This window comes from Bufo bufo, chromosome 5 (genome assembly GCF_905171765.1).
Source record: "Bufo bufo chromosome 5, aBufBuf1.1, whole genome shotgun sequence".
Lineage (NCBI taxonomy): Eukaryota > Metazoa > Chordata > Amphibia > Anura > Bufonidae > Bufo > Bufo bufo.
Genome location: NC_053393.1, coordinates 273896846 through 273911862, shown reverse-complemented (window position 1 = coordinate 273911862; position 15017 = coordinate 273896846). Strand labels below are relative to the sequence as shown.

Below are 15017 nucleotides of genomic sequence, written 5' to 3'. Positions count from 1 at the left end.
ATTCTTGTCCTCGCTTTGCGGACAAGAATAGGCATTTATATTGCCGGAGTCCGTTCCGTTCCGCAAATTGCGTAAGGCAACACGGGCGGCTTCCGTTTTTTGCGGATCCGCGGTTTGCGGACCGCAAAAAACGGCACGCCCGTGTGCATGAGGCTTTACCCTGTGAATTTCTGCATAGTTAGCCTGTGTTGTCAGGTTTTTTAAAAGAAAGAATTTAATAAAAAGTAAGTTTTAAGGGTCATTTTTTGTAAAAAAAATAAGTTTTGATTCTTCTGTTTTTCCACTTGTACATGACCTTTAAATACCTATATACATCTGTATTTGATAGAATAACCAATATACTGAACAGACCTGCATAATTTTACTATAGTGATCTAGTCTTAGGCCTAGTTCACACGAACGTGTGTGATCCGTGGCCGTATTGCGGCCCGCAAATTGCGGGCCGCAATACACGGCCACAGTTCCGTGTGCATTCCGCATTACGGGTGCGGACCTATTCACTTCAATGGGTCCGCAAATCCGGAATTGCGGAACGGCCGCACGGAACGGGGCCCCTCGGAAGCACTACGGAGTGCTTCCGTAGGGTTGCGTCCCGTACTTCCGGTCCGCAAAAAGATAGAACATGTCCTATCTTTTTGCGGAATCGGCGGATCGCGGACCCATTAAAGTAAATGGGTCCGCGATCCGATGCGGCTGACTTACGGCCGGCGATCATGCATTGCGGCCCGCAACTTGCGTGCCGCAGCACGGGCACGGGTCACACAGTTCGTGTGAACTCGGCCTTAGTTTATCACTCAATTGGTTTATTAGATTAAAAGAAATGTTTCTGTAAGGTTAAAATTGTGAATTTGAATGAGTTTGTCTGTGTCTACAGCGATATGAAGGAGGACCTGTTACTACAAAATGCAATGCAATCTACAGGCAGCAAGTTATAAACCAGAAGCTGAGCAGATTAATACATATTTTTGTGGGAAAAGATTCAGTAAAATTAAATATACATTTACGTATCTTCTTTTTTTCAATTTAAGACCACCCCCGTAAACTGCTATCAGTGATCAACAACTATTTACACAGGGAATGCTATCAGTTACTTATAACACCTCCCCTTATACTGAAAGTTGTTCACGGGGATGGTCTAAAGTTAGAAAAAGCTGAGACATAAATGTATAAGGTCCGCAAATTGTGGATCCATAAAATATAGATACCATCCATGTTAAATCCGCATTTTTTGCCTACCCATTGACTTCACTGGGTCCATGGTCCACATTTTGGTATTGCTTAACACTTTCTTCTTTACTACTTAATTCCATATGTGTTACTTTATCATTTTCATGTCTTCAATATGAATCTGCAATGTATAAAATAAAAAATAAAACTCATGGAATGAAAATTTGTATCCAAACTTTTGACTGGTACTAAATATTATCTATATAATAATGTAAAATAATATTAAAAACTGAGAAGTATTTCTTTATTTTTCTTCAGCAACTTCAGGCCAATATGCAAGATATGGAAACACTTTTTCTAAAGGTAAAGAAAGAAGATATCCAGGCCTTGTCCAAAGTACTGCAACCAGTAAAAGATACGGCTTTGGCATCAATCAGGGAATTTTTAGAGATTCACTCAAAATCAGTTGAAGATTTACATGAAAGAAATGTCTTTGATGTGCCAAATAATTTCGCAACCAAAGGTAGTGTTTCTATAAATTTTTTTACATAAATACTATATTTTCAGTATGTGTTTATTATTTGTAAATGTAAGCACATGTAGAAATGAAAGTTCTTATGTTGGCATATTTTAGTTTTATTGCTTGATTACTTTACATTTATTTCTATTGTAATTAGTTTATCTTGTAATTGTTCATGTTTTTCAGTAGCTACAGACATTTTTGCTTTATTTCCTGCAGGCTGTACTTTTGATCATTGAGTACAACACTACCACACTGAAATTGGTCCAAAGAAAGCAAACTCAGTAAGGCCTCTTTCACACGGGCAAGATTTCCGCGCGGGTGCAATGCGTGAGGTGAACGCATTGCACTCACACGGAATCTGGACCCATTCATTTCTATGGGGCTGTGCACATGAGCAGTGATTTTCACGCATCACTTGTGCGTCGCATGAAAATCGCAGCATGCTCTATATTGTGCGTTTTTCACGCAATGCAGGCCTCATAGAAGTGAATAGGGCTGCGTGAAAATTGCAAGGAAGTGCGGACGCGGTGCTATTTTCACGCATGGTTTCTAGGATGAAAGTCTATTCACACAGAATGCTTAGTAGGTCAATTGAGGGTTAAAATATAAAATAATAATTAACTCACCTCCTCCAATTGATCGCGTAGCTGCCGATCTCCTGTTCTTTCTTCAGGACCTGTCAAAGGACCTGTGGTGACATCACTGTGCTCATCACATGATACATCACATGATCTATCACCATGGTGATAGACCATGTGATGAGCTCAGTGACGTCACCACAGGTCCTTTGACAGATCCTGAAGAAAGAACAGGAGACTGGCAGCTACGCGATCAATTGGAGGAGGTGAGTTAATTTTTTATTTAATTTTTTTAACCCTCAATTGACCTTCTACTAAGCATTCTGTATTAAAGAATGCTATTATTTGCAGAATACTGAACTCAAACCCGAATTTCTGTGAAGAGGTTCGGGTCTGGGTACCAAACATGCCGATTTTTCTCACGCGTGTGCAAAAAGCATTAAAACGCTTTGCACTCGCGGGGAAAAATCGTGCATATTCCCGCAACCCACTCGCATCTTTTCCCGCAACGCACCCGCAACGACCGTGTGAAACCAGCCTAAGGGATCAAATCAGTCAAATTAACCCCTTCTACCCCGGGCCAGTTTTCGCCCTCCTGCCCAGGCCATTTTTTGAAAATCTGACATGTCACTTTATGTGGTAAAAACTTTGGAAAACTTTTACTTATCCAAGCCATTCTGAGATTGTTTTCTCATGACACATTGTACTTCATGATAGTCATAAATTTGAGTCCATATATTTCACCTTTATTTATGAAAAAAATCCCAAATTTACCAGAAATTTTGAAACATTTGCAATTTTCTAAATTTCAATGTCTCTGCTTTTAAAACAGAAAGTGATACCCCAATTCCTCTATGTCCTTAGGAATATACCTATTTGGATACAGGATAAATATTTCAAACTTCTGGAAAGAATAATTAATGATTTGATCTGGGGAAGAAAACGAGTGAGATTCAAACTAGAATATTTATATAAGCCGTTGGAGCATGGGGGTTTAAATCTCCCATGCTTTAAGGGCTACTTTATTGCTGCTCAGCTATGGATGTGCAATGAATGGCCAAATAGTACACTTCTAAGTAGCCTAGTAAGAAGCTCTGTGCATAATAATATATTTACGCTTCTGGAATCTGGGCTACTGATTAACAGGGATCGGGGTGATAAAGGGACTTAAAAATTACTATCGAAAATGTGGGCTGTTACTAGAGGATGGTTGGGGGTAAAGGGGTCACTTATATTCACGCCTCTCTGGCACAATATCCACTTACAGACTTTAGATGGTATAGCAAGGGATCAATTCTGGCAAAAGAATGGGATTCTTTATATAGCACAGGTTGTTAAGAACAGAGAAATTAAGTCGTTTGTGGAATTATCACATAGTGTAGAGAATCTATCTTGGTTTAGGTATTTTCAGCTTTGCTCGGCACTTTTTAGTTTGGATGATAAATCACTGCTAGAAATAGATAATTCTTCTCCGTTAAATGAGAGGTTCGGGAAGATACCATTAAGAATGAAGATTTCAAATATATATAAATTATTAATTAAGTCACGATTTTCCGAGACACAATCACCAGGGCAAAGGGCCTGGGAGAGGGACTGCCCAAATATACAAATGGTAGGGTGGGGGAGTATTTTCACTTTCTAATACAGTTTAATATTTATCACAGATTATATGTCACCCCCCGTCTGGTTAAATAAGTGTGGAATAAGAGATACCTCCAAGTGTCCTCGATGTGATACTGTCGGTGCGGATTATTTGCATATGATCTGGGCATGCCCAGAACTCGGAGCATACTGGAGTAGTATTAATAATTTCCTCACCCACAAATTAAAAATACGGATCCCTCTTGAGTCACAATTGTTTCTACTGAACGATCTTTCGACATTAAGTAGCCATTAACCCCAAAAGATCCTACTAGGTAGAACACTACTATTGGCCAGGCTCCTGATTAGTCGGAGCTGGTTTGCACGTCATGCACCAGAGGTAAACAATTGGATAAACCTGGTTAATAAGGTTAAAAACTACGAACTGATTCTCTATAAGCAGAGGGGTGGATTAGAGAAATGGGTTAAGATATGAGACGACTGGTAGTTCTGATAGGACTGTACGTGGAATATATTTATTTATTTATTTACTTATTTATATATAATTTTATTTTATTTATTTTCCTTCTCTCTTCCCTTTTCCTTATTTATTTTCGAGGGGGGTTCGGGGTGGGGCGGGGGTGTATGCATCGCAGGGTGGGGTGGGGGGGTAATGGGGTTATGGGGAAAAAAGCTGAAAATTTATAATAAGGTTGAATTGCATTTTGTGTACTTGCTTTTTATAGTAATAAAGATGTTAAATTGAAAAAAAAAAAAAATGAAAGGGATACCTCTTTAAATATTTATTACTTAACATTCCCCATATGTCTACTTTATGTCTACTTTATGTTGGCATCATTTTGTAAATGTCATTTTATTTTTTTAGGACATTAGAAGGCTTAGAATTTTAGAAGCAATTCTTAAAATTTCTAAGAAAATTTTCAAAACCCACTTTTTAAGGACAACTTCAGGTCTGAAGTCACTTTGTGGGGCTTACATAGGGGAAACCCCCCATAAATGAATCCATGGTAGAAACTACACCCCTCAAGTTACTCAAAACTGATTTTCCAAACTTTGTTAACCCTTTAGGTGTTCCACAAGAATTAAAAGAAAAATGGAGATGAAATTTCAAAATTTCACGTTTTTGGCAGATTTTCCATTTTAGTTCATTTTTTTTCTTTAATACATCCAGGGTTTAACAGCCAAACAAAACTCAATATTTATTACCCTGATTCTGAAGTTTACAGAAACACCCCACATGTGGTTGTAAACTGATGTAAGGGCACACGGCAGGGTGCAGAAGGAAAGAAGTGCCATATGGTTTTTGGAAGGCAGATTTTTCTGGACTGGTTTTTAGATGCCATGTCCCAATTAAAGCCCCCCTGATGCACCCTTACAGTAGAAACTCCCAAAAAGTTACCTCATTTTGGAAACTATGGGATAAGGTGCCAGTTTTATTGGTACTACTTTGGGGTACATATGATTTTTAATTGCTCTATATTACATTTTTTGTTAGGCATTTTCTGTTTGGCACCGTTTTAATTTTTTACAACATTCATCTGACAGGTTAGATCATATGCTATTTTTATAGAGCAGGTTGTTACGGACGCAATGATATCAAATATATTTACTTTTTTTTGTTTGTTTCAGTTTTACATAATAAAGCATTGCTGAAAAGATAAATTATCGTATGGTTTTTTGTCTCCATTTTCTGAACGCCATATTTTTTTTATTTTTCTGCTGATCGTCTTGTGCAGGGGCTCGTTTTTTGCAGGAAGAGTTGATGTTTTTATTAGTACTATTTTTGGGTACATATGATTTTCTGATCATTCATTATTAAACTTTTTGGGGCAAGGTGACCAAAAAATTGGTAATTTGGCACAGATTTTATTTATTTTTATGGCGTTCACCTGAGGGATTAGGTCATGTGATATTTTTATAGAGCGGGAATACCTCATATGTATACTTTTTCTTTTTGAAGTTTTACACAATAATAGCATTTTTGAAACAAAAAAAATTATGTTTTAGTGTCTCCATAGTCTGAGAGCTATAGCTTTTTTATTTTTTAACCAGTTTTCTTAGGAAGGGTCTAATTTTTTGCGGGATGAGGTGATAGTTTGATTGGTACTATTTTGGGGGCATACGCCTTTTGATCGCTCGGTGTTGCAATTTTTGTGATGTAAGGTGACAAAAATGGCATTTTTTTTACACAGTTTTTATTTATTTTTTATGGTGTTTTTAGGACGGGGTGGATTATGTGATATATTTATAAAGCCGGTCGTTTTGGACGCGGTGATACCTAATATGTGTGTTTTTTATATTTTTTATTATAAAATCTGGGGAAAGGGGCTTTTTTTTTTCTTTTTCTTTTTTACTTAAAACTTTATTTATTTTTTATTAAAACCCCTTTTTTTTGTTTTGTTTTTTTACTTTATTTCTGTCCCATTCTGGGATTTGAACTTTTGAGGATCTGATCCCCTCTGCAATGAACTACAATACATCTGTATTGTAATGCATTGCTTGTTAGTGTATTAGGGTCCATTCACACGTCCGCAGAAAGGGTCCGCACCCGTTCCGCAATTTTGCGGAACAGGTGAGGACCCATTCATTCTCTATGGGCCTGGACGTGAAGCGGAGAGCACACTATGTGCTCTCCGCTTCCGCATTTGCGGAGCGCGGCCCCGAACTTCCGGGTTTCGGCCCCGAACTTCCGGTCCGCATCTCCGCAAAAGATAGAACATGTCCTATTCTTGTCCGCAGCTGCGGACAAGAATAGGCATTTCTATAGCGGGCGCCAGCCGGGTGTGTTGCGGATCCGCAACACACCACGGATGTGTGAATGGACCCTTACACTGAGTAATACACTTAACAGGTTGCCTAGGAGACCCAGCCTGGGGCTGGATCTCCTCGGCCCCCGTAGAAGGCAGGTCTCGATTCTGTGCAAGGCATTGGGCAGCTTGTGCATGGAATCAGGCTGTGTTGTCACCCATTGGGTCCCCGCCACAGCAGCGCGGGGACACGATGGGGTCCCTCACCCACCGCATGCACCTTCTATGCCGCGGTCAGCGCTCATTTCAGTGAACTGTAAAAAATAAAGAATTCTTCTATTTATTTCTAATGAGATTGCCCATTTCCCTCATCCTCCTCCTCATAAACTTGTGTCTGAATGTGATATAACAGGCTGCAGGTGGAACCTCTGATTCTTCTGTCTGCAAACAGGGTTGCCAGCCTAAATCTATCTTTTCTGTGAACAACTATTCTAATTTCTAAGTTCTAATGTAATTAATTACACAGAGAAGCTTGTACTCTTCTAGATCTATTCTGATTTTTCAAACAGACTTCACAAGACTTTTGGTTCTTCTTAAGCTGCACTGTATTTGTACAAATGGCTATAATTTTGTGGTCTATGTAGTTGTGACACCATTTCCAGTGACAGAGCTATTTCCAAACAGCTGATCAGCAGGGTTTTCCTGCCTATCCTAGGGATAAATCACCAACCCCTCGTTCACCCACCCAGTTCCTGGATCACTTTGCAGCCTGGCTGTCACACTTCTTGTCCTCAGAGCTACCAACTCTCATTCTGGGCCATTTTAACATCCCATAAACAGCCCTATTTTTCCATCTACCTCCGAGCTTCTCTCTCTAACCTCCTGTCTTGGACTTTCACAGCTTTCAAACGCATAAAGACTGTATCACACTTGACCTGGTCTTTTTCTGGCTCTGCTCTGTTTCCAACTTCACTAACTCTCCTCTCTCGCTCTTTGACCACAACCTTCTCTCCTTCACTGTCACAAGTCCTCATGCTTCTTAGCATACTCTTACTTGTCACACATTCAGAAATCTGCATGCCATTAACACTAAGAAACTTACAGACTCTCTACAGTCATCACTGTCCCCATTCTTCTCCCTCTCCTGTCCAGAACTGGCTCCAAAACACTATAATGACACCCTCAGAAGCAGCCTGTATGAAGTAGCGCCCCCTACACTCATAACCTCCAAACAGAGACAAAAGCAACCCTGGCTTACACCTTTAATCGCTTCCTCCAGCGATGCTCCAGAAGCACTGAACGCCTATGGAGAAAAACTCACGTACCACAAGATTTCTTCCACCGTAAATTCATGTTGACAACCTACAACTCTGCCCTTCACCTCTCCAAACAGATCAACTTTACCACCCTGATCTCCTAACTTTCTTATAATCCGAAAAATCTCCTTAGCACTTTTCACTCCCTCTTTAGTCCAAACGTGCAGGCACCTATTACAGACCTCTGTGCTGACGATCTAGCCACCTACTTCAAAGAAAACATTTAAAATATCCAGCAGGAAATCAGCTCCCAGCCTAAGTGTCATTGATCCCTTTCCCACCCGCATCTCCTGTGGCTCACTCTCCACATTCAACCCAGTCACATAAGAAAAAGTCTCCAGGCTCCTCTCTTTTTCTCGTCCCACCACATGCACTAGTGACTCTTTTCCTCTCACCTTCTCCAGTCTCACTCCCCGGCTGTCACCACTCACCTAAACCAAATCTTCATTCTCTCTCTCTTTTCTGGTATCTTCCCCTTTTCTTTCAAACATTCTGTTATAACCCCATTATTAAAGAAACCTTCTCTTCACTCATCCTGAACAGCTAACTACAGACCTGTCTCTAATCTTCCCTTCATCTCTAAACTCCTTGAGCGACTGATCTACTCTTCCGCTATCCACTATATCTTGGCTAACTCTCTCCTTGATCCGCTACAATCTGGTTTTCACACCTGTGACAGTGAGGGGAATGGTCTGGGAAAACAGGTACTTTCTTCCCAGCGTGTGCTGCTGGGCTGATTTGCAGCCAGTTGGGGTCAAATACCAGACTGGATTTTAATTGCCAGTCCGTGTTTTTGGCAGCACCTGGCTGTCCTTAACCACCTCAGCCCCCAGTGCTTAAACACCCTGAAAGACCAGGCCACTTTTTACACTTCTGACCTACACTACTTTCACTGTTTATTGCTCGGTCATGCAACTTACCACCCAAATGAATTTTACCTCCTTTTCTTCTCACTAATAGAGCTTTCATTTGGTGGTATTTCATTGCTGCTGACATTTTTACTTTTTTTGTTATTAATCGAAATTTAACGATTTTTTTGCAAAAAAATGACATTTTTCACTTTCAGTTGTAAAATTTTGCAAAAAAAACGAGATCCATATAGAAATTTTGCTCTAAATTTATAGTTCTACATGTCTTTGATAAAAAAAAAAATGTTTGGGTAAAAAAAAAATGGTTTGGGTAAAAGTTATAGCGTTTACAAACTATGGTACAAAAATGTGAATTTCCGCTTTTTGAAGCAGCTCTGACTTTCTGAGCACCTGTCATGTTTCCTGAGGTTCTACAATGCCCAGACAGTACAAACACCCCACAAATGACCCCATTTCTGAAAGTACACACCCTAAGGTATTCGCTGATGGGCATAGTGAGTTCATAGAACTTTTTATTTTTTGTCACAAGTTAGCGGAAAATGATGATTTTTTTTTTTTTTTTTTTTCTTACAAAGTCTCATATTGCACTAACTTGTGACAAAAAATAAAAAGTTCTATGAACTCACTATGCCCATCAGCGAATACCTTGGGGTCTCTTCTTTCCAAAATGGGGTCACTTGTGGGGTAGTTATACTGCCCTGGCATTCTAGGGGCCCAAATGTGTGGTAAAGAGTTTGAAATCAAATTCAGTAAAAAATGACCTGCGAAATCCGAAAGGTGCTCTTTGGAATATGGGCCCCTTTGCCCACCTAGGCTGCAAAAAAGTGTCACACATCTGGTATCCCCGTACTCAGGAGAAGTTGAGGAATGTGTTTTGGGGTGTCTTTTTACATATACCCATGCTGGGTGAGATAAATATCTTGGTCAAATGACAACTTTGTATAAAAAAATGGGAAAAGTTGTCTTTTGCCAAGATATTTCTCTCACCCAGCATGGTTATATATAAAATGACACCCCAAAACACATTCCCCACCTTCTCCTGAGTACGGAGATACCAGATGTGTGACACTTTTTTGCAGCCTAGGTGGGCAAAGGGGCCCATATTCCAAAGAGCACCTTTCGGATTTCACTCATCATTTTTTACAGAATTTGATTTCTAACTCCTTACCACACATTTGGGCCCCTAGAATGCCAGGGCAGTATAACTACCCCACAAGTGACCCCATTTTGGAAAGAAGACACCCCAAGCTATTCCGTGAGGGGCATGGCGAGTTCCTAGAATTTTTTATTTTTTGTCACAAGTTAGTGGAAAATGATGATTTTTTTTTTTTTTTTTTTTTTTCATACAAAGTCTCATATTCCACTAACTTGTGACAAAAAATAAGAACTTCCATGAACTCACTATGCCCATCAGCGAATACCTTGGGGTCTCTTCTTTCCAAAATGGGGTCACTTGTGGGGTAGTTATACTGCCCTGGCATTCTAGGGGCCCAAATGTGTGGTAAGGAGTTTGAAATCAAATTCTGTAAAAAATGACGAGTGAAATCCGAAAGGTGCTCTTTGGAATATGGGCCCCTTTGCCCACCTAGGCTGCAAAAAAGTGTCACACATCTGGTATCCCCGTACTCAGGAGAAGTTGAGGAATGTGTTTTGGGGTGTCTTTTTACATATACCCATGCTGGGTGAGATAAATATCTTGGTCAAATGACAACTTTGTATAAAAAAATGGGAAAAGTTGTCTTTTGCCAAGATATTTCTCTCACCCAGCATGGGTATATGTAAAATGACACCCCAAAACACATTCCCCACCTTCTCCTGAGTACGGAGATACCAGATGTGTGACACTTTTTTGCAGCCTAGGTGGGCAAAGGGGCCAATATTCCAAAGAGCACCTTTCGGATTTCACTCGTCAATTTTTACATAATTTGATTTCAAACTCCTTACCACACATTTGGGCCCCTAGAATGCCAGGGCAGTATAACTACCCCACAAGTGACCCCATTTTGGAAAGAAGACACCCCAAGCTATTCCGTGAGGGGCATGGCGAGTTCCTAGAATTTTTTATTTTTTGTCACAAGTTAGTGGAAAATGATGATTTATTTATTTTTTTATTTTTTTCATACAAAGTCTCATATTCCACTAACTTGTGACAAAAAATAAAAACTTCCATGAACTCACTATGCCCATCAGCGAATACCTTGGGGTCTCTTCTTTCCAAAATGGGGTCACTTGTGGGGTAGTTATACTGCCCTGGCATTCTAGGGGCCCAAATGTGTGGTAAGGAGTTTGAAATCAAATTCTGTAAAAAATGACGAGTGAAATCCGAAAGGTGCTCTTTGGAATATGGGCCCCTTTGCCCACCTAGGCTGCAAAAAAGTGTCACACATGTGGTATTGCCGTACTCAGGAGAAGTTGAGGAATGTGTTTTGGGGTGTCTTTTTACATATACCCATGCTGGGTGAGATAAATATCTTGGTCAAATGACAACTTTGTATAAAAAAATGGGAAAAGTTGTCTTTTGCCAAGATATTTCTCTCACCCAGCATGGGTATATATAAAATGACACCCCAAAACACATTCCCCACCTTCTCCTGAGTACGGAGATACCAGATGTGTGACACTTTTTTGCAGCCTAGGTGGGCAAAGGGGCCCATATTCCAAAGAGCACCTTTCGGATTTCACAGGTCATTTTTTGCTGAATTTGATTTCAAACTCCTTACCACACATTTGGGCCCCTAGAATGCCAGGGCAGTATAACATCCCTCACAAGTGACCCCATTTTGGAAAGAAGAGACCCCAAGGTATTCGCTGATGGGCATAGTGAGTTCATGAAAAAAAAATTTTTTTGGCACAAGTTAGTGGAATATGAGACTTTGTATGAAAAAAAAAAATTAAAAAAAAATCATTTTCCACTAACTTGTGACAAAAAATAAAAAATTCTAGGAACTTGCCATGCCCCTCACGGAATACCTTGGGGTGTCTTCTTTCCAAAATGGGGTCACTTGTGGGGCAGTTATACTGCCCTGGCATTTTCCAGGGGCCCTAATGTCTGGTAAGTAGGTAAATGACCTGTGAAATCTGAAAGGTGCTCTTTGGAATGTGGGCCCCTTTGCCCAGCTAGGCTGCAAAAAAGTGTCACACATCTGGTATCTCCGTACTCAGGAGAAGGTAAGGAATGTGTTTTGGGGTGTCATTTTACATATACCCATGCTGGGTGAGAGAAATATCTTGGCAAAAGACAACTTTTCCCATTTTTTTTATACAAAGTTGGCATTTGACCAAGATATTTATCTCACCCAGCATGGGTATATGTAAAATGACACCCCAAAACATATTCCCCAACTTCTGCTGAATACGGAGATACCACATGTGTGACACTTTTTTGCAGCCTAGGTGGGCAAAGGGGCCCAAATTCCTTTTAGGAGGGCATTTTTAGACATTTGGATACCAGACTTCTTCTCACGCTTTGGGGCCCCTAAAATGCCAGGGCAGTATAAATACCCCACATGTGACCCCATTTTGGAAAGAAGACACCCCAAGGTATTCAATGAGGGGCATGGCGAGTTCATTGAAAAAAAAAAATTTTGGAACAAGTTAGCGGAAATTGATTTTTTGGATTTTGTTCTCACAAAGTCTCCCTTTCCGCTAACTTGGGACAAAAATTTCAATCTTTCATGGACTCAATATGCCCCTCAGCGAATACCTTGGGGTGTCTTCTTTCCAAAATGGTGTTATTTGTGGGGTGTTTGTACTGCCCTGGCATTTGAGGGTCTCCGCAATCATTACATGTATGCCCAGCATTAGGAGTTTCTGCTATTCTCCTTATATTGAGCATACGGGTAATGAGATTTTTTTTTTCCGTTCAGCCTCTGGGCTGAAAGAAAAAAATGAACGGCACAGATTTCTTCATTCGCATCGATCAATGTGGATGAAAAAATCTCTGCCAAAAAAAGAAAAAGGAGGGGAAAGGCGTCTGCCAGGACATAGGAGCTCCGCCCAACATCCATACCCACTTCAGCTCGTATGCCCTGGCAAACCAGATTTCTCCATTCACATCAATCGATGTGGATGAATAAATCATTGCCGGGATTTTTTTTTTTATATATACAAAGTGTTTGCCAAAGTATATGAACACCGCCACCTCCTCAGCTCATATGCCTCGGCAAACATATCTTTTACTGCTGAGGAGAAATCTCGTCTTGCAGCGCCGCATACACCGACTTGCGTGTAATCTGACAGCAGCACAATGCTTCTGTCCGAATGCACATCAGTGCTGCAGCTGGTCGATCGGTTGGTCCACCTGGAAGGTAAAAAAAACAAAACAAAAAAGAAAAAACCAGGCCGCAAAGCAATAACTTTATTAACTTTAGAACAGAACATATTAACTTTTTTAAACTTTTTTAACTTTTTTACTTACCGGTAATTTTTTTTTTGTTTAGTTTTTTTTACCTTTATAGAACAAACCTCTCCTTCCCCATGGAACAATGTGCAAAGCGCAAATCGCCCAAAGATGTGGCGAAGTACGTTATGCACTTTATCCCAGGTGAAAGGAGACGTTTGCAGCAGCTGAGAGTAAAAGGGCCCTAATAGCCCTGTGTGCCTGTCCTGTGAGATGCAATCCCTATGCTAGGTGTACCTGTGTGTGGTACTTCCGGAAACACTCTCCATAGCATAGGGCAGGGTGGTCAGCACAGTCAGGACAGAAATAGCGGGTGTCACGCCTTATTCCACTCCTGCTACAGACACGACATCTTTTTCGGGGTGACGGTTGGGTTGAGGTACCAGGAACGACACTGGGGAAATGTCGCTCGTGTAGACGGCTAACTACACTGGGGGATGGGGCCACGGAACCTCCTGGGTAAAGGAGGTTCTCGATGATCTCTTCCTGGAATTTGAGGAAAGATCGTGTTCTCCAGCCTTACTGTAGAGAACAAAACTATTGTACAGCGCCAATTGAATTAAATATACAGACACCTTCTTATACCAGCGTCTGGTTCTGCGGGAAACTAAATACGGAGACAACATCTGGTCATTGAAGTCCACCCCTCCCATGAGCGCATTATAGTCGTGGACACAGAGGGGCTTTTCAATGACACGGGTTGCTCGCTCAATTTGGATTGTCGTGTCTGCGTGAATGGAGGAGAGCATGTAAACGTCACGCTTGTCTCTCCATTTCACCGCGAGCAGTTCTTCGTTACACAAGGCAGCCCTCTCCCCCCTTGCAAGACGGGTGGTTACAAGCCGTTGGGGGAAGCCCACGCGACTAGTTCGCGCGGTGCCACAGGCGCAAATCCGTTCTAGAAACAAATGCCTAAAGAGGGCCACACTTGTGTAAAAATTGTCCACATAAAGATGGTACCCCTTGCCGAATAAGGGTGACACCAAGTCCCAGACTGTCTTCCCACTGCTCCCCAGGTAGTCAGGGCAACCGACCGGCTCCAGGGTCTGATCTTTTCCCTCATAGACACGAAATTTGTGGGTATAGCCTGTGGCCCTTTCACAGAGCTTATACAATTTGACCCCATACCGGGCACGCTTGCTTGGGATGTACTGTTTGAAGCCAAGGCGCCCGGTAAAATGTATTAGGGACTCGTCTACGCAGATGTTTTGCTCGGGGGTATACAAATCTGCAAATTTCTGGTTGAAATGGTCTATGAGGGGCCGAATTTTGTGGAGCCGGTCAAAAGCTGGGTGGCCTCTGGGACGGGAGGTGGTGTTGTCGCTAAAATGCAGGAAACGGAGGATGGCCTCAAATCGTGCCCTGGACATAGCAGCAGAGAACATGGGCATGTGATGAATCGGGTGCGTTGACCAATATGACCGCAATTCATGCTTTTTTGTCAGGCCCATGTTGAGGAGAAGGCCCAAAAAAAATTTAATTTCGGAAACTTGGACTGGTTTCCACCGGAAAGGCTGGGCATAAAAGCTTCCCGGGTTGGCGGATATAAATTGTGTGGCATACTGGTTGGTCTCTGCCACGACTAAGTCCAAGAGCTCCGCAGTCAAGAACAGCTCAAAAAATCCCAGGGCCGAACCGATTTGAGCCGTCTCAACCCGAACTCCAGACTGGGCGGTGAAAGGGGGAACTACAGGTGCGGCTGAAGTTGGTGACTGCCAATCAGGGTTTGCCAGCACCTCAGGGATTCTAGGGGCTCTACGGGCCTGTCTTTGCGGTGGCTGCGACGGGGTAACTAGTGCACGTGCCACCGTACCAG

General features: G+C 41.5%; 1 protein-coding gene across 2 annotated transcripts in view; it reads left to right on the top strand.

Annotated features, from left to right (window-relative positions):
- Window positions 1-15017, top strand: part of STX17 (syntaxin 17) — a 158060-nt gene that overhangs the window by 88367 nt on the left and 54676 nt on the right. For both annotated transcript variants that reach the window (XM_040432628.1, XM_040432629.1), the window contains exon 4: window positions 1486-1690. In XM_040432628.1, coding sequence (XP_040288562.1) covers window positions 1486-1690 — 205 coding nt within the window. The remainder of the gene's footprint in view (window positions 1-1485; window positions 1691-15017) is intronic.